This window comes from Chiloscyllium plagiosum, unplaced genomic scaffold, assembly GCF_037043375.1.
Source record: "Chiloscyllium plagiosum isolate Xiang-an unplaced genomic scaffold, Cpla_swu_hap1 HiC_scaffold_22, whole genome shotgun sequence".
Taxonomy (NCBI): Eukaryota; Metazoa; Chordata; class Chondrichthyes; order Orectolobiformes; family Hemiscylliidae; genus Chiloscyllium; species Chiloscyllium plagiosum.
In genome coordinates, this window is record NW_028270160.1 from 55,412,165 (window position 1) to 55,433,588 (window position 21,424).

At 41.1% G+C, this 21,424-nt stretch overlaps 1 protein-coding gene across 1 annotated transcript in view; it reads right to left on the reverse strand.

The window, feature by feature from the left end:
• ipmkb (inositol polyphosphate multikinase b) overlaps positions 1-21,424 on the reverse strand; it is a 105,283-nt gene that overhangs the window by 39,873 nt on the left and 43,986 nt on the right. The window contains exons 3-4 of the mRNA XM_087999067.1: positions 7,596-7,692; positions 1,846-2,018 (exon numbers count right to left, since the gene is read on the reverse strand). Coding sequence (XP_087855193.1) covers positions 1,846-2,018; positions 7,596-7,692 — 270 coding nt within the window. The remainder of the gene's footprint in view (positions 1-1,845; positions 2,019-7,595; positions 7,693-21,424) is intronic.

Here is a 21,424-nt window from a genome sequence, read left to right on the forward strand (position 1 = left end):
CCAAAGGCATTGGATATTAATCATATACAAATCAGAATATTTCCTGAATGTAAGGGAACAGGAACTATTGGGGAGTAAAGAAATTTGGGTGCTCATCTTCACAAATTGCTAAAAGCTAGTGCACATTTCCAAAACGTAAACTGAACAGCTAATGGAAAGGGAGCCTTTACTTCAAGAGAGTTGGAATACAAAAGTGAAAAATAAATGTGTAAATTATAAACAGGCTTGGACAGACCCCTATTTGGTGTACTATTTGGTTAGAGGAGGTACAGTGTAAATTTACTTGAATTATACATCAATAAAAAGCCAAGATGGATTGACGTGGTTTGTGTTCCATTAAATATACAAGATTGAGGAACAATAGTGAATACGTTTGTTAGTTAACAAATACAAATCCCTGAAACTCCTCACTTGCTTACTTTAAGGTAATTAAAGTATTCCTCAGTAAAGTGCAGCACTTCTCATGTCTCTTCACAAGTGCATTAGGGATTTCTACCAAGGCTGTAGCAGTGGAGGTTGACTTTACAGAGGCCCTGATTTGTTCTGAATATCTTTACAAAGGACTACTCTCACCGCTGCAGCCACCCTGACATTAACCACGTCCTGCGACAAAATTCAAGTCGGTGACTTCCATATTGAAAAGTGTTCAACACAACAGATTCCACTGATACACACAGAGAAATCATTTCCTCTGGTGAAGTAAACAATTAAAACTAGAGCCAAGCCACATAGGATTGAAATCTAGAAACATTTTATCACAAAGGGCAATAGAAATCTAGGACCCACTCTCCAAAGGGTTTACAAATTTTCAGCACTGAATCTACCAGATTTCTGTGAACTATCAAGGAATATTAATTTAAGGCAGAATTATGTTTCACTATTCTTTTGAAGGGTGGCTAATTGCAACATGTACAAGGGCTAAATAGCCTGTTCCTATTTTAATGTTGCAAGGAAATAGCAATAACAACCTATCAAGGAGTGGGCTAACGAACACAAGAAAACAAGCAGGAAATTGCCTGGATTTAAGTGGTGACATGGGGACATCCCAGGCGAGTGAAATCAAAGGCATGAACACATTTAACAAATCATTATCTACCAAAAATGCACATACTTTTTAGGGAGCGGTTAATAGACCTGAAAGAATGAGTAATGACTTCCATTCCAGTTTTTAAAATTGTAAAATCTTCTGTGCAACATTAACATTAATAATGTAGATCATATCTTTTCATGATTTATTTCAAAGCATAATTAATTCTTGTTTTTAATAAAGAAGCTATTGCTGGGCAATTAACTTGAGAATTAAAACAAAGCAGACAATCTTCGCCACCGACTGGCAGCTTTATTTATCCAGTTTCCAGCTAGGAAAGTCAGCTGCATGCTGTCAGGGGTGAATGATTGGGCAGACAGCACTCAAATTTATGAATATCAGCAAGGATATCAGCTATTGGTGCTGCAAAGTTCTTACGCTCAGGCTGCTTTCAACATCAAATTACTGCAGCATCTTTAAATTGTGAGTGGTCAAAAAATCGATTAAAGTATATGGGCAAATTCTATTGGATCTTCTGCCTAACTGCTGCAAGTTAATCACAAAGACCACACAATTGACAATTTGGGAATCTTACGCATTTCCTTAATTTAGTTACACAACTGGACACACAAGATGCCCTTTAAAGCTCACATCTGCTGTTTATAACTGAAAATTACATGCATCGTCTGAAAAGTAATGACTTCATTGGGAACCCAACCAGCTTTTGAAACCTGACATTTTACCCTGACGGAACAACTGTTAAAACCCAAGCACAGTCAAACGTACACCTCTTGGACTTGTGATAAAATTTCTCTTACCCGCATGCCAAGTACTAAGAAACCAATTTCTTCCATCAGCGGATATTTGCTTATCTGTTGCTGGATCTTCTCAGCTGATGCATCAGGGTCATAGCTTTTCTTCCCTATTTTGACATCCATGATGCATGGCTTCTTGAACTTCCGTGTCACATCTTCCAGTTTAAGGTAGAGCTCTGAACTCTTGAGGTTAAAGAGCAAATCCTCAGCAGTAATCCCCTGAAAAAAGTTTCTCGGCCTCATTTTGATTACTTACTTTAAAGGTAAACACATTAACAAATGCCTCATTGACTTATCACAATTTCATGCTAGTTAGCAGCCCCTTTGAGTTCCATTCTAAACTAATCCCATCTGCCTGTGCATGGTCTGTATTCCTCTATTGCCTGCCTGCTCACGTGTCTGTCTAAATGCCTCCTAAACATTGCTAACACATCTGCTTCTACCACCTCCCCCTATCTAGAGCTTACTAGGCACCTACCACCCATTTAAAACTTGCCTCACATATGCCCTTTAAATCCCCCCTCCCCATGTTTTACCTATGATCTCTCGTATGTTCATGAAAACGATCCTGCTACTCCACAACATTAAACAGCTAATAATGAAATTCCCCTCCCAATCTTTGTTAAGTGCTGCTTACTGGGTCCCACGCTTAGCTATTTTTTCACATCACTTACAAAGGTTTCTTTTCCTATGCCTGTGCTGATTTGAAGAATTTATCCTTGCGCCCCTCCTATTGATCAGGTACATACTGTCCCTTTGCAACATCATCTCAAAGTTTTGTTTAACAAACTCATCTCACCAGCATCTCCTTGAACTCCTGAGCTTTTGTTAAATTATATTGTTAAAGAAGAGAAACTTCCTCCAGTTAACTGTTGGAAAGACTGAAAGTTGTTGACTTTTCACCTCTCTGCTCAGAAGTGTTTGTGACTAAAACCAATTTGTAGCAATCTTGGCGGTATGCCTGTCTCGAAGATGGGCTCGTAATCATTGTGTCATCACCAAGGTCACCTGATTCCACCTGTAGCACCTGACTTCATCCTTGATTCAATTTCCCGATGGCTCAAACCCTCAATCATGTCTGTTAGCCCGAGATTTAATTATTCTAATACATTCTCACATTCCACATTCTATCCTCTATAAGCTTCAAGGCAACCTGAACTTCAAAGCATCCAAAACTCTGCTGCCCTATCCTTTTGTTTTTAAAAGTTAATTCCTGCAATGTAGGAGTTGCTTAGCCAATATTTATTGCTCAGCCTTAATTGCCATGGAATGAGGTGGTGGTGAGCTATCTTCTTAAATCAGTTGACTTTCAATCTTCAGTCCAGTGATGGAGGAGTCATCAATAGTGCTGACAAGAACTGTTCTGGTTGCCCTGCTGCATGAAGGATATTATTGAATTGGAGAGGGTTCAGAAAAGATTTACCATGATGTTGTCGGGACTGACTAGGGTGTAACTTTTTAAAAGTGTGTGGAGAAAGATTTAGAAGGGACCTGAGGGGCAACCTTTTCACATGAAAGGTGGTTCACATGTGGAGTAACTGCCACACGAAGTGGTAGATGTGAGTACAATTACAACATTTAAAACACAGGTGGATACATGCATGACTAGAAAAGGTTTAGAAGGAAATGGGCAGGTGGGACTAGCTTAATTTGGAAACCTTGGTCGGCATAGACGACTTAGACCAGAGGGTCTGTTTCCGTGCTGTATGACTCTATGACAACTTAGGTCCATGTGGTGTAAGAACATTCACAGGAATGGAATGCCAGGATTTTGACACAGTACCTGAAGGAATGACAACATAGTTCCAAGTCAGGATGGTATGTGGCCTGGAAATTGCATGTGGTGGTGTCCCAATGCATCAGTTACCATTAAGTTTAAAAGTTGCTGTCAAAGCAGCCTTGGTGAGTTGCAGTGTATCTTGCAGTTAAAACACACTTCTGCCACAATGTCAGTGAAGGAAGTGAATGTTGATGGTGGTGAATGGGGAGCCAAACCATCAATTTGTTGTGTCCTGGATGGCATCAAACTTTGCTGCTCGAGTTGCACCCATCTAGGCAAGTGAACAGTACTGCATTTTACTCCTGACTCCACCTTAGAAATGATGTTTTGGGGAGACAGGAGATGGAGTTACTCATGAGAATTCCCAGCCTCTGAATTGCTATTGTAACCAAAGTAATTATATGGCTAGTTCATATTCTGGTCCACATTAATCCATAGTGATCACAGTGGGGGATTCACCAATGGTAACTCCATTGAACATCAGAGAGCAATACTTAGATTTTCTGTTGAACGGACAGTCATTGCCTGGCAACTAAATGGTGTGAATGTTACTTGTCAATAATCATCCCAAGCTTGAATGATGCCCAGGTCTTGTTACATTTAGACAGAGAGCTTCAGTATCTGAGGAGCTGTGAATAATGTTGAATATTGTGCAATTATCAGTGAAGATCCTCACTTGTGAATTGATGATGGAGAGAAGATTATTGAAGCAGCTGAAGATGGCTGAGTCTAGGCTCTACCTTGAGAAACATGAAGGTATTTGTGATGCAGTGGTGACGTCCTTACCTCTGAGCCAGAAGATAAAGGCTCAAGCCCCAGTTTTCCATAGTTGCGCAATAACTTCTTGGAACAGGATGGTTAGAAAATACCTACCCTGAGTAACCTCAGCTGCAGGATACTGTGGCAGAGACAATTAACCTCCAACGACCACAGCCATTTTTTTTTGTGCTAGGTATGAATCCAACCAGCAGAAAGCCCTACATCCATCTCATCAATTCCCACAGACTTCAGTCTTGCCAGGGCTTCTTGGTGCTATACTCAAATACTGTGGTGACAGCAAAGGCAGTCACTCTCATTTCACCTGGTCTAACTCACATAATATTCACCCATCAGCTCACCTAGTCTGGCTCCAGGTCAGGTAATGTTTTGATTTTAAAATTCTCATTCTTGTTCTCAAGTTCCTCCATGGCTTAACTTCTCTCTACTTGTGTCATCTCCTCCAGCCCCACATCCCCAAGATATCTACACTAACCTAAATCTAGCTCTTGGCCATCACTGGCCATCCTTTTAGTTGCTTAGGCCCTACATTCTAGATTCACTGCTTCCACTTCTCAATCTCACTTTTGCTTCCTCTAAGTATTCCTGCAAACAAAGCTCATTGACCAAACTTCCAGGTATTCTTACATAGTTTGCTGTCAATAACCATTAAAAAAATTAACGAGATGTCTTTGAATGCAGCTTTTCAACTAAGATTTGTTGAAATATCAACGAAACAGTAAAGAAAAGGCAGCAACATATTTAGATAGAAAGTGATCAAAACAAAGTAAAATGATTTCAAAGTATCAGGTATGGCGATAGAATATACAGGAACACAATTAATCTGAAAGGTTATTAAAACAAGGGCAAGGACACACACACACAGATAGACAGACACAAACACACACACAAAGAGCTGAGATTTTTGTTTGTCTGTGAAAGATTAGCTAATACTAGGGCAGCGGCAGAGGGAAAAAATACATTCTTTCCTTACATCTGGTTACTCAGAACTGATCAACAGTCAGTGGATATTTTGTCTCTGTTGCTCACAGATGGCACTAGCTGCTGTAGCATTAGGAAGAAGGGGTCTGGAATGTGTTCGCAGAAGGATTAAATCTGTGCAAGTATGTGTTTATACCAACACAATGAAAAGTGTGATTAATATTTTGTTAGCATTGGTATCAGAATCATCACAGTCACTCAGTTCAACATCATGCCTACTGGGCTTAGTTTTAGAGGGACATGCATTTCCAACATAAACAAAAGGGCCATGTTAAAAATTAAACCAACTGGTCACTCTCTAAGCAAGTTTTAATGCTATAATTTGTCTAAACAATTGCCTGTGCAACAGATGGAGGGAAACAAAATCAGTTTACAAAGGAAGTAGAGAGTGTCTCAACTCACTTAGTATGTTATAATGAATGAAAACCACAAGTACAGTCAGCACAAACAATGAAATAGTTTGCTAAAGGAATGGGAATACATGGAGATTAGTGGCATTCCTTTTCTCAGGACAATACAATTTCCTAATGCTTCACAGAAGCATTGCAACACTAAGAATGGCACTAACGAACACGACCATGCTAAATTGCCCATACTGTTAGGGGCAGGTGTAAATGTAGGAGAATGGGTCTGGATGGGTTGCGCTTCGGCGGGTCGGTGTGGACTTGTTGGGCCGAAGCGCCTGTTTCCACACTGTAAGTAATCTAATCTAATCTAACAATAGGTTGGTAAATCTTAAGCAAAGCAAGTAAAATGAGGGAGAATCAAGAAGCCAGAATTAGAACAGCACACATAACTCAGGGGATTGTAGGAATGGAGGAAATTACAGGAGCTGGGAAGGGGAAAGGTCATGGAGGAGTCTGAAATCAAGGATGAGTATTTTAAAATCAAGATGTTGCCTGACTGGGAGCCAATGTCGGCGAGCACAAGGGCAATAGTGGAACTCAACTCCATGCAAGAAACGGCAAGGTCATGAGAGTTTGATTACCTGAGGTTTGGAGTATAGAATAGCCAGAAGTGCAATACTCAAGGCTGGAGGGAACAAAGGGATGAATACTGTTTTAGTCACACATGAGCTGTTGAGAACAGTGTTTATTGGATGAGAATGGGATATTTAAGTAGATGGTTTTGGTGATGAAGTAGGTGGTCAGAAGTTAACCTCAAGTTCAAACGTGACACCAAGACTGTGAACAAACTGACTTACTCAGACTGTTGCCAAGGAGAGGGACAGTTTCAGTAGCTAGGGGGCAGAGTCTGAGGGGAGATCAAAAAAGTGGCTTCAACATTCCAATATTGAGTTAAACAAAATTTCTATTCACCTATTATTGGATGGCAGATAAGCTAGCTGATAAATTAACAACAGTGGAGGAGTATAGAGAGGCGGTGGTGAAGTAGTAGAGATGAGGGTTGTCACAGTATATGTAAAAACCAACATCATATCTTTGAATAAAGTTGTCAAAGGGTAGCATGTAAATAAGAAATAGAAGTGAGTCAAAGGTAGGTCCTTAAGGAAGCAGTGGAATGGTTAGAGGAAACATGGCAAGTAATTCCCTGGTTACATTTAGATAGATCAGCAGTCTCACTCAGGTGTCCAACTGGAACACGATGGTGTCGAAGGCTGCAGAGAGTTCAAGTAAGATGAGGAAGGAAAGCTTACCTTTTCACAGTCACAAAAGATGCCGATTGTGATTTTGATAAAAGTTATTTCAGTACTGAGGCAGGCCAGAAACCTGTTAATAGAAATTCACACAAGGAGTTCTGGGATGGTGGGAACAGATGTGGGAGGTGCACCGAAGGACTTGAGAGAGAGAGAGTGTGGGAGGTGCACCGAAGGACTTGAGAGAGAGAGAGAGAGAGAGAGAGAGAGAGAGAGAGAGATGTTTATTTGCAAAAGTAGTGTGGTCAAGGAGTGTTTTTTATTTGAGAGAGGGATGGCAATTGTGGACTTAAAGGAGAGGGGACATCATCAAAATAGGAAGAGCCCTTCACGATGTCAGCTAACATTGGGATGAGGAAGCTGTGTTGCATAACCAGCAGCTTAACAGCAATAAGTCAGGCACAGGATCTCATGGGCAAGGTATGTTCAGAGAAGGAATAAATGGAGACAGGAGACAGACTGGAGAAAATTTTAGATCTGAAGGTCAGTATCAAGATAAGAATTGTTAGGTTACCAGTTCATACTGTACACAATATCACAGTTCAGTGCAAAGGATACCATTGGGTGCAGTAGTTGGTGTCCAGGTGCCAAGGAATTTAGGCAGGAATTTTCGCAGTTCTAAGAACACGTGATCATGACAAGATGAACCAAACACCTGAAAACAAAAGGAAAAGTCTGTTGAAAATTGATATCTGAACATTAGGACTACAAACAAAGCTAGTTTTGCCCATTGAAGGGCTCATCAAACTCTCTAGTAGTACTGAAGGGGGTGACACAAGGAAACGAGTTTTGTCAGTAAGAGGAAAATATCTTTCTGTCTCAAGAATTAAATGTATTTCAAACTAAATGTACATATCTTCTTGTATTTCACAGCCAGTTGCCCCATCGCTGATTGTTCACCATTTAAAAGTTCAGAATTGGCTTCAATTTCACCATACTTCTAAATCTGTTTATTCAACTGCATTAAGCCTTCACCAGAGAGATGATGTAGATAGGACAAACCATTCGATATAATCATGAATCAGTGACTTCAGAAAGGTGCATAAACAACTTAAAGGTTCAACTATGTGTCAACTGGAAAATATTACGTCAACATAAGGGGAAAATTAAAACGTCATCATGAGATAATTTGTATATAAAACAGAGGTCCTTCATCCATCAGATTGGACTGTACTCCAATTTTTATAAGGATTAGTGGTGCTGGAAGAGCACAGCAGTTCGGGCAGCATCCAAGGAGCAGCGAAATCGACGTTTCGGGCAAAAGCCCTTCATCAGGAATAAAAGCTTTTTATTCCTGATGAAGGGCTTTTGCCCGAAACATCGATTTCGCTGCTCCTCGGATGCTGCCTGAACTGCTGTGCTCTTCCAGCACCACTAATCCAGAATTTGGTTTCCAGCATCTGCAGTCATTGTTTTTACCTCCAATTTTTATCAGCACATGTACTCCTTGTGGAGTGGACTGTGACGAGTTAGTCATCTCACAGCATTAACAGTATTCTGTGTATCCTGGAATGTATTTTGTGTTTTCATTTCAGATTTCCAGCATCTGCAGTATTTTGAGTGATGTCACAGGCAGGAATCCAAATTTACTACCTTCATGTCCCAGAAAATGAACCTGTAATTAGCTCATTTGGCTGGACAGCTGGTTTGTGACAGAGTGATGCCATCAGTACAGATTCAATTCCCACACCGGCCGAGATCACCACAAAGGTCCTATCTTCTCAACACTGCCCCATTCCCCCTCTGTCATCTACTTCTAATGAGAGAGCAACACTGTGGTTTTGGATGTTGCTTTGCTCACTGAGATGCAAGGTTCATTTCCAGATGTTTCGTTACCCTACTCGGTAACATCTTCAGTGGGCCTCAGGCGAAGCAATGCTGAAATTTCCTGCTTTCTATTTATATGCTTGGGTTTCTTTGGGTTGGTGATATCATTTCCTGTGAAGTCACTTCCTGTTCCTTTTCTCAGAGGGTGGTAAATGGGGTCTAACTCGATCTGTTTGTGGATAGGGTTCCGGTTGGAATGCCATGCTTCTAGGAATTCTCATGCATGTCTTTGTTTAGCTTGTCCTAGGATGGATGTGTTGTCCCAGTCAAAGTGGTGTCCTTCCTCATCCCATGTGAGAATACTAGTGAGAGAGGGTCATGCCTTTTTGTGGCTAGTTGGTGTTCATGTATCCTGGTGGCTAGTTTTCTGTCTGTTTGTCCAAAGTAGTGTTTGTTACAGTCCTTGCACGATATTTTGTAAATGACATTAGTTTTGCTTGTCTGTATAGGGTCTTTCAAGTTCATTAGCTGCTGTTTTAGTGTGTTGGTGGATTTGTGGGTTACTATGATGCCAAGGGGTCTGAGTAGTCTGGCAGTCATTTCAGGGAGAGTGGCTAAGGTTTCTGAACATGTTATGTCTGCTTGTTTGGGTTTGTTGCAGAGAAATCGACGGACTGTGTTCATTGAGTACCCATTCTTTTTGAATACACGGCATAGGTGAATTTCCTCTGCACTGCAGTGTGTGTTGACTCGTCGGAATAGTGTACTGATGCAGCTTCATTTGTGGATGTTGGGATGATTGCTTCTGTAGTTCAGTATTTGGTCTGTATGTGTTGTTTTCCTGTTGCCGCTGGTTTGAAGTCCCCCATTGGCTGTTCACTCTACTGTGACATCTAGGAATGGCAGTTTGTTGTTGTTTTCCTCCTCTTTAGTGAATTTTATGCCACTAAGGGCATTATTGATGGTCTTGAAGGTTTCCTCTAACTGGTTTCGTTTAGTGATGACAAAGGTGTCATCCACGTAGTGGACCCAGAGAGTTTGGGTTGGATGGTTGGCAGAGCTGTTTGCTCAAGTCTCTGCATTACAGGAAATAACATCACCACAGGAAATGACATCACCAACCCAAAGAAACCCAAACACAAGTAGAAAGCAGGAATTTTCAGCAGTGCTTTGCCTGAGGCCCACTGAAGATGTTACCTAGTAGGGTAACGAAATGTCTGGAAATGAACCTTCCAGCTCAGCGAGCAAACCTACATCCAAAACCTCAGCCTGAGCCACAAATCTTCTCAAAACTCACTAAGACGCTATGATTCTCTGAGTATGACAACCATGACGTCTATGACGTCTATGACCAAACACCAGAAAAGGGCTCAAGTGTGGTCATGAAAAGAAATTTCAAGGCCAAGAGATGCGAGTTTCAACTGCCTGTTAACAGCAATAAGTGGGCGGAACGGTGGCACAGTGGTTAGCACTGCTGCCTCACAGCGTCTGAGACCCGGGTTCAGTTCCCGCCTCAGGCGAGTGACTATGTGGAGTTTGCACGTTCTCCCCGTGTCTGCGTGGGTTTCCTCCAGGTGCTCCGGTTTCCTCCCACTGTCCAAAGATGTGCAGGGTCAGGTGAATTGGCCATGCTAAATTCCCGTAGTGTTCGGTAAGGGGTAAATGCAGGGGTATGGGTGGGTAGCGCTTCGGCGGGTCGGTGTGGACTTGTTGGGCCGAAGGGCCTGTTTCCACACTGTAATGTAATCTAATCTAATCCAATATAATATAATCTTAGCAGCTGCAAAGGCCCCACCTGTGTGTTGTTTATTGTGGATATCGCCTAACAGATTTTTGGACCTGATGTCTGCTCCAAAAATGCAAAGAATCAAAAAGTGAAAGAGTCAATCTTTTTTCCAAAAAATACCTGCAGTTTAAATACTTCCCAGCACATGCTACCTCACAGATCTGCCATCCCCACTCTCACACAGCTTTGAGTACAGGAGTTTGAGGGTCATGTTGCAGCTGTATACGACATTGGTTGGGCCACTTTTAGAATACTGCATTCAGTTCTGGTTTCCCTGTTACAGGAATGATTTAGTTAAGCTTGAAAAGATGCTTAACTACATCAGAAAAGATTTCTAAGGATGTTGCCTGAGTTGAAGGTTTTGAGTTATAGGGAGAGGCTGAAGTGGCTAGGGCTATTTTCCCTCAAGCAAAGGTTTATAAAATCATGAGGGACATGGAAAGGGTGAATAGTTAAGGTCATTCTCACAGGACAGGGAAGTACAAAACTAGAGGACATAGGTTTAAGGTGAGGGGGAAAATATAGAAAAGGTACCGGAGGGGCACAGGGTAGTGCATGTGTGGATTGAGCTGCCAGACCAAGTGGTGGAGCCTGGTACAATTACAATATTTCAAAAAACATCTAGATGGGTATATGAATAGGAAGGGTTTAGAGGGACATGGCCAAATGCTGGCAAATGGGACTAGATTAATGTACAAAATCTGGCCGGCATGAACAGGTTCGACCAAAGGCAGTTTCCATGCTGTACAACTGTTTAACTATGACACATTCTCCTCCATTCCACTCCCATTGACATCAGAGCAATTTTTAAAATGGAAAAGGGTGTTTTAGAAAACAGTGCACTAGCGTATACAGGGGAAAGAAAATTAAGCTAAATGTCCTCCTTCGGTGTTCAATGATTCTATGCTGAGAAAGGGCTTATGCAATGCCAGCACAACAGGACATATTTGGCTTGGAAAATTGGTCAGTTGATTCTTAGTCAAGACGGCACGAAGGGCAGGGTCAGATGGCATGGACAACATAGCAAATTTCTAAACAAGGATTTTGGTGGTTTCAATAGCATTGTAAGGACATTCATATCACTGGGTGTTATTCCAATTGAACTTTAACCTGAAATAATGCTGTAAAGCAGATAGAACACTATCTGGTACAGACTCAACACAGCTCATCCACCCTTTCTCTCCTCTCCCAAGTTGTCGACTTCAGAATGTCCTGTGCAAACTAAAGTGATCAACAGTTCCAAAAAGCTGTAGAAATCACTTTCCTTCAGCCAAGGATAATATGTCTGTCTCTTCTAGAATTTAATCCAGCTCATCCTTTTCTGAACTCAAAAGAATCACAGAATCCCTACAGTGTGGAAACAGGCCCTTCGGCCTAACAGGTCCACACTGACCCTCCAACAAGTATCCCACCCAAACCCATTACTCTACATTCACCCCTGACTAATGCACCTAACCTACACATCCCTAACCTGCATATCTTTGGATTTTGGGAGGAAGCCGGAGCACCCTGAGGAAACTCTCAGAGACATGAGGAGAATGTGCAAACTCCACACAGACAGTTGCCTGATGCTGGAATCAAACCCGGATGCCTGGTGCTGTGAGGCAGCAGTGCTAACCACTGAGCCACTGTGCCACCCTCTTCTGATTGCAGTGCAATTATAGAATGCCTACAGTGTGAAAGCAAGCCACTTAGCCCTTCAATTCCACACTGACCCTTCGAACAACATTCCACCCAGACTCACCCCCCCCCCCTTACCTTATTCCTGTAACCCTGCATTTCCCATGGCTAATGCACCTAGCCTGCACATCCCAGGACAGCATGGGCAATTTAGCTTTGCCAATCCACCCTAACCTGCATATCTTTTGGATTGTGGGAGGAAACTGGAGCACCCGGAGAAAACCCATGCAGACACTGGGAGAATATGTAAACTCCACACGGACAGCTGTCCAAGGCTGGAATCGAACCTGGGTCCCTGGCGCTATGAGGCAACAACACTAACCACTGAGTCACTGTGCCACCCCTGTAAATAAAACATATGAATATGTATGGAATAAAGTATAAAATACAAAAAGAAATTAATAGAATTTTAAAACTTTAAGTAAGGAATAAGCTCAGTCAACCATCTGTTTGCAGCATTTAGAACCACACAATGACAGACTCTGTAATTCTACTGGTTAAATGCTGAAAATCCCTTCCAGGGACCGCATCTACTCCAATCTCTAAGTTTAATTTTAAAGTACAGCTCCCGAATCTTCTATGCACTTACAACAAGAATAAATCAACTGGATTAAATTATTAAGGCAGAATTTGATTTCTGCTCATCAGCCATTATTTAAGTTCAAACTAAGAATTCAAACCTGATTGTTGGAGGTTAAGAGAAGCAACCTAATAAAGATCATCTTTCACAACTCTTTATGCTATTATCCTTTATTTAAGGTCAAACAGGAATGTAATAAACTTGACTTTTCTGGGCAACTTGGATGATTCAGTTTGTGGATTTATATTATGGTTCTGCCATCATGTACCAGCAGCTAAACAAATTGGGATGTGCCTAGCCTTGCCTCCAACCTAGATTAACCTTAGCCAAGCTGACAGAAAACATACTATAGTCTGAAAATATAACATATGCCATAACTATTCCCAGCCTGGAAGAGATAGAAAGAGACAAAGCATTGGTGGCAGAACATAATCACTGACCAATGTCCAACATTTCCCACTGAAAATGCACACATCTGGACATCATACATCAATGCTGGGTAAGCGAGCCTACACTGGGGTCTGCCATGAAGAGAGAACTGAACCTAAGGAACCAAATCCAGTTCAGTGGAGAAGAAAAACAACAGATACAGGGATTAGCCGTGGCAGAGCTTTACATGCTTCACATTTGATTTGGTTCGGTTTATTACTGTCCAATGTACCGAGGTATAATGAAAATATTGTCTTACATGCAGGTCATTCTGCTCTAATGCACGTTTCGTCAAGGCAAATTGGCTATGATGTGATTGACAAATAGGGGGTACTGTTTTGAAAGCGCAAACTTTTAAAACTTGTTGGCTATAACGCGATTTATGTGCTTTTTATTAGTGCATGATTTTTATATAGCGCAGGGTCACACAAGATCACAACCATCACATTATAAAAGAACTGCCTACAGTACAATCTGCCTGTAAAGCACATAAGTGCATCAGGAAAACAGGGTGCAGGATACACTGTTATATTGCAAGACAAGTACTTTAAAAACAGGTCTCAAAACTCTATTTAGCACCAGAAGGGAATAATGAAATATTACAAACAGCACAACATTTTTAACTTCAACAAACTCAATGCAGGTGCCTCAACAATCAGAAACATTGCTAAAAGACATGCTGGAGATGCGGCTTAAGATGCCTATTTATTCTTCTTTTATTTCCAAACATCTGTAGGCTATATATCACAAGGTGTGGTCTCTTGTAACACTGTGGATAGTGTCCCTACCTCTGAAGCAAGAGACCATGGTTCAAGTCCCATCTGCTTCAGTGGTGTACCATAAAGTGTCTGAACCGGTTGATTAAAAATGCACATCACATGGTTCCCTATCCCTGGGCCAGGAGACCAGAGTTCAATTCCCACCTGCATAACAACATCTCTGAACAGGTTGACTAAAACATACACATATAATTCAGTTGTCACCAAGAAATCTGCAAAAATCTGATTCAAGGTTACATACACTTGAGCTGGTAAAGGTTACTTTCTGTAAAATCACAAAATTTAATATTTGATCTGCTAGGTGATTATTGTCAGAGAAAGATGTACTAAAAATACAGAGTCAAGTGCATTGCAATAAACTAGCTAAACCAAACTCACAGCAAGACCATGGAGGAATGAAAAAAATGGCAATTCAAGGCCACAGCAAGACTAGGAGGGTAAAAGAATGGAAGCAATATCAGGGCCAAGCACAAGATTAAAAAATCAAAAAGAGAGCAGCAGGTATAAAAATTAGGTGATGGGAAGATTCAGAGTCAACTGAATGCATTGAGAAATAAACAAGTGGGCCAACGAAGGAAAGCAGATGATTTACTGATTATTACCAATCTTTTTTCTGAGCTCGAACAATCATTTAAATGAAAAGCTGAGAAATAAAAACTTCACTCAGGGCAAGAATAACGATGAGTGAATTAATAAGAGTGAGAGAGGACAGAGCAGGTCTAATGTTTCCAATTAACATTCATAAAGTAGCTGAAATCAGGTATTAACTATGGTGTAAGAGGGGCAAAGTTTTTGCTTTATATCACACATGACATCTGAAATCTGTTGCTTCCAATTCACGCACCATAATGGAACTTCAGGACAGGACACGTGTGATGTGTACAGAAAATGACTCCAGAAGGTGACCAGCTTTCTGCCAGTGCATGATCAGGATAGAAGATGGATAGGTGGTGGGATACAAGATCAATAACAGCAGGAAAAAACAGGCAACAGGAGAGACCTAATGTTGTCTGCCACTCCTAAACACATACTCCGTATCAAAGGTTGCTGGGAGGAAGACCACCTCAAAGCAATGTTCAGACAATGGTATGCATGGACAAGGGACTTCACAAAGAGAAATTAAGAACAGAGTGCAACAGTTATACAAGGTTCCATAATCAGGGGTACTGACAAGCAGTTCGATAGCCACCATTGTGATTCCTGCATGCTACATACAGTAGTTACCTCCCTGGTGCCAGGGTAAGGAAAGCAGGATATCCCAAGGAGAAAGCAAGTGAGGCAAAATGTTGAGACAGTGACACAGTGCAGGTATGAAGATCAGATTTTCAGCAGCTAAGTAGTAAAAAAGCAGAACCTCCATAGTAAATCTCTGGATTACTCCAGTCGTATGTCCGACTGATACAAAGAAATAGGAAAACAGGGATCATGTTCAGGCATGGTGTAGGAGGGAGGACTTCAGATACCAAAGGTCACTGGGACCAGTTTTGGTTAGCAAGCCCCTATTCAAAACTCATGGGTTGCACCTTGATAGGACTGCACACAGAGTCTTCACAGGGAGATTGACAGGGTTTAAACTAAACCAGCAGAGGGATGGGCACCAGCACAAAATAAAGAGAAAACAGGCGTACAAAGTGACAGAATTAGAAAGCATCACATAATACCATATTAGATAGGAGTGGATTAAGGTGGTCAGTGAGAAATAAAAAGACAGGATTTGAAGACAAATATGTAAACACAAAGTGTATTAAATAAGATTTGTAAACTGCATGCACAAATTGCCATGTGGAAACAGGATGTGACAATAAAAAAAAGGAGGGCTGCGCACTTAATAATCAGCAATATAACATGAACACAAAAGATGAGAAAGGAAGAAGGGAGATAGAGTAGAAGAACTGATTAGGAAAGATATTGAAGTGTTAGAAAGAAAGATGCTCTTGAGGGGATAAGAACAGAGTCCAATGGTTCATATTGAGAACTAAGACTACGATCATGTTATTTAGGACAGTCTATCATGACCTACAGGGATGTGCAAGAACTATACAGTGGTGATATGGGAGAATATTTATTACCCAAATATCAACTACATTCATGTTAAAGTAAAAACTAAGGAAGGAGAGAAACTTATGAAATACATTCAGAAAAACTTCCCTGATCAATATGTTCTTGGTTCTAATTAGAGAGAAGGAACATTTGGATCAGATGTGGAATAAGGTGGGCCAGGTGGACAGAAGTGTCACTGGGGAAACACTAAACTAAGAACAGACATAAGGTTTGCAAAACAACAGGTTACAGTATAAAAATAGAACTTCACATTTATAAAGGAATGAAAAGGAGAATGTGGCCGGAGTAAAATGGATCCAGTGACTACCTGAATAATCTTTGCGGAAGAGATGTTACAGGCACACACTAAGTGCATTCTAACAAGTGAGAAAGATAACACAACCAAAGCTAGAGTTCCTCAGCAATAGACAACATAATGAAACAAAAAAAGGAGGGTGTACCATTAATAAATGTAAATTCTTCAGTGAAGAGCCAGGTCAAATTTAATATTTTGAGAGGGGAAATGAAGAAATAATAAGCCTGGAAAAGAGAGAAGACCACGCTTTAGGAGGCATGCAAAGGCCCTTGTGAGAGTGCAAAGTTCATGCAAAAGACAAAATCTGCAGGGTTACAAGTAAAAGGAGTTGGAGAATAGGACTGACTCATTTGTTCTACAGAGAGCTAGCATGGACGGAACGGTCTCCTCTGTATTACAGTAAATGACAATGACTGGGATTTCAACTTGTGATTTATGCAGCAAGTATTTGAAAGGATCATGTCCTCAGTCAGTTTTAAATTGCATTGCAACATTTCCTTTAGCAGACTGCATATTTTTAAAACATAATGGGAACACCAATGCCTGAACAATGCACACCAACGCATCATTTTTTCCCCATTGAAGTGAGAAATATCTGAATGAAATCAGTATCTGGACATAATTCAAAATGTCTAATGGAAATCTTGGGATCACAAGGACTCTACATGTTGTTCAAGAGCATATGAAAAATTGCATGGTATTTAAATTTGAAAAGTAGGGTCCGGGATCATATTGTGACATATGAAAGACACAGCCACAGACAAACAAATAATCAGAAGAAGGGCAAACTGATGGAACAGCGTTCAATTTTTGTGATACCTTTTCATCAGAACTCATTTACTTTGGATTGTTGTGCAGTGCATAAATGCAAACTCATTGACATTGTTAAAACCAGCAATCCTTAAACAGATGGCAAAATAGTGATCATACAATAAAAGCTATTGGAATAAGCTACAGTTGAGTATACTTTTGATAACTGCATTATTAGAATCTACATTTGCAAAGATATAGGTCAATGTACCTCCAAACTCGATAAGGTTGTTACCAGAATTACAACAGCTGACAGCGACACAATAGCAAATCAAGAATTTATAACATTTACTGTAGCTGCTTTGAGAGTTTGCGCATGAAGCATGGAAACAGTCACAAAACTCTAGCATGAATCCTGGCCAGGACTGACTTGAGGAGTTATGACGACTGTAAAGCCATCTTGGGCAGATATACAAACAGGAATTGGTGACATGGGAAACTACTGAACACCAAGAAAGCATGGATGGAAAGTAAAGTGGGTTGCTATTTCACCATCACCTTTCGCATGAAAGAACAATTTCATCTTACAGTGCTCTACTAATTTCTTGCATTATCACAACATAACACAAACGACGTATATGGATTCAGTTTAGTTGAAAAGTAAAGTCTAGTAGGTTTATTTACAACTAAATTAATGCATACAGCACAGAATAATCTCCAAATTAAATCATGTAAGGTGCGTTAGTGCAGAGAGACTGTGACCTACACTGTGATAGCATCCAAATATTTCAAAACCACATGCAGAAATATTAGTATCTTTCCCATAGTTTCAAGCTTCTAAAGGCTATCAATGGTTTTTGCAGGGTTATGTGCAAACTTCTCTTCTTTGCCTATTTACCTACATTGTTTTACTTAAAACATGCTTGCAAACTTCTTAGGTACTGTGATGAAGTTGAAAGTGCATACTGTATCTTTGAGAGCGTGAAGGCTGGTTTGGCAGTGAGAGTTTGCAGGCAACTGTCATGTAACTGACCAGCAGTCTCAGCGTACTGGAAAATTGAAAATGTGTAACATTTGGCGGTAAACTAGATACCTCAGTTATTTTGACGACCATGAATTTAACCAATCAGTTTAAATTATACCCCAGAATACTAAAGCCCAATTGAATTTGAATTTTATGGTTTTGCCAACATTGAACTAATGAGACAATCCAATGTTTGAGGTATAAATGAGCTGACATTTTCACAACTAGCCAGAAAGCGCGACAACCTGCTACTGAGAGAGAGAGAGAGAGAGAGAGAGAGAGAGAGAAAAAACATTCTCTATCAAATATACCTTTTTCACATGTAACATCTTTGCAGCACAAGACCAGAGAAAGACAGAACGCTGACAACAACAGCCGCTGTCTGGTTTTAAAAATTAAGTTGCTGTAATTTTAATAGGGGCTTTCGTTGGATCAATATATTGTTATAGAGTTGGAGGTAGATAACAGAAAGGAGGGAAAGGAGGCTTAGAGTTGTAAATAGTTGTTCTTTAATGTTCACTTTGAGAGTTAAAGATTAAAATTGATATTTTTCTTTAAAGAGTGGAAGTTGGAGAGTTCTCAGTCACTTATACTTTAAGAGATTACAAGACAAGGTGAGCTTTTCTGTGTGTTTGGTTTAATTAGCTTGGCGGCACGGTGGCACAGTGGTTAGCACTGCTGCCTCACAGCGCCAGAGACCCGTATTAAATTCCCGCCTCAGGCAACTGTCTGTGTGGAGTTTGCACATTCTCCCCATGTCTGCGTGGGTTTCCTCCGGGTGCTCCACTTTCCTCCCACAGTCCAAAAATGTGCAGGTTAGGTGAATTGGCCGTGCTAAACTGCCCGTAGTGTTAGGTGAAGGGGTAAATGTAGGGGAATGGGTCTGGGTGGGTTGCTCTTCGGAAGGTCAGTGTGGACTTGTTGGGCCGAAGGGTCTGTTTCCACACTGTAAGTAATCTGATAAAATATGAAAGGTCTACCGCCGTGTCACAACAATAATCACGCTTCAATTAATTCAGGGGCTCTTTTCTCTTATCCTCATTCAAAATGAAATTAATTGGAGCTCTGCATCAAAAAAATGCATTATCTCTAGAAATTTAATAACAACTTTCTTCACCAAAATTGAAAATTCATTACAATATGGCAGTTACAATAAATTAATGTTCGAGATTGACTGTCCAGATTAAAAATTAAAAAGCTTCACATTCTTGCTGAAGTTCAGTGTTCTGGGAGAGGTGGGGAAGGAGGGAGGGCAAGGCATGTGAGAGTGAGAAAGAAGGGTGGAGGGGTAAAAGATGTGCGCGTGTGAGCACCCACACATGTAAACACACACAGCCATGAATGCATGTACAGTGCTCACCCATCAAACAGGAGAGGATTTCCCTGTTCCCTCCACCTTCCATTAGTTAGACCCAGACTCATTGAGATGTACAGCCCTTCGATCCAACTGGTCTATGCTGACCAGATATCATAAATTAATCAAGTCCCATTTGGCCCATATCCCTCTAAACCTTTCATATTCATATATCCATCCAGATGCGCTTTCAATGTTGTAATTGTACCAGCCTCCACCACTTCCTCTGGCAGCTCATTCCATACACGCACCATCTGCATGAAGAAGTCACTCCTTAGGTCTCTTTTAAATTTTTCCCTCTCACCCTAAACCTAGTACTGGACTCACCCACTCCAGGGAAAGGACCTTGTCTATTTACCCAATCCATGCCCCTCACGATTTTATAAACCTCTATATGGTCACCCCTCAGCCTCCGACGCTTCAGAGAAAGCAGCCCCAGCCTATTCAGCCTCTCTCTATAGCTCAAACCTTTCAACCCTGGCAACATCCTTGTAAATCATTTCTGAACCCTTTCAATGTTTACAACATCCTTCCTATAGCAGGGAGACCAGAATTGCACACAATCTTCCAAAAGTGGCCTAACCAATACCCTTGCACTGCCACAACATGACCTCCCAACTCCTGATCTCAATACCCTGACCAATAAAGGAAAGCATACCAAACGCCACCTTCACTATCCTATCTACCTGAGACTTCACTTTCAAGGAACTATGAATCTGCACTCCAAGGTTTCTGTTCAGCAACACTCCTCGGGACCCTATCATTAAGCGTACAAGTCCTGCCCTGATTTGTTTTTCCAAAATGTAGCACCACACATTTATCTAAGTTAAACTCCATTTGCCACTCCTCAGCCCATTGACCCATCTGAACAAGATCCCATTGGACTCTGGGATAACCTTCTTCACTGTCCACTGGACCTCCAATTTTGATACCATCTGCAAATTTACTAACTGTACCTGCTATATTCACATCCAAATAATTTAGATAAATGATGAAAAGTAGTGGACCCAACACTGATATTTGTCGCACACCACTAGTCAGGGGCCTCCATTCTGAAAAGTAACCCTCCACCACCACCCTCTGTCTTCTACCTTCTAGCCAGTTCAGTATCAAATGGCTAGTTCCCCCTGTATTCCATGAGATCTAAGCTTGCTAACTAGTCTCCCATGGGGAACCTTGTTGACTGCCTTACTGAAGTCCATATAGAGATCATGTCTACCACTCTGACCCCAACAATCCTCTTTGTTACTTCTTCAGAAAACTCAGTTTGTGAGACATGATTTCCCACGCACAAAGCTGTGCTTACTATCCTTAATCAGTCTTTGTCTTTCCAAATACATGTACATCCTGTCGCTCAGGATTCCCTCCAACAACTTGCCCACCATCAGTCAGGCTCACCGGTCTATTGTTCCCTGGCTTTTCCTTACCACCTTTCTTAAATATTGGCACCATGTTAGCCAACCTCCAGTCTTCCGACACCTCACCCATGATTATCGACGATGTAAATATCTCAGCAAGGGACCCAGCAATCACTTCCCTAGCTTCCCACACAGCTCTAGGGTGCACCTGATCAGGTCCTGGGGATTTCCAACCTTTATGCATTTTAAGACATCCAGCACCTCCTCCACTGTAATATGAACATTTTTTAAGATGTCACCATCTATTTACCTATATTATATATCTTCCATATCCTTTTCCACAGTAAACAATGATGCAAAATACTCGTTTAGTATCTCCCCATCTCCTGCGGTTCCTCACATAAGCTGCCTTGGTGATCTTTGAGCGGCCCTATTCTCAAGACCCCTTTTTGCCCTCCGGATTTCCCTCTTAAGTATACTCCTTCTGCCTTTATAATCTAAGGATTAAACTTGATCTATCCTGT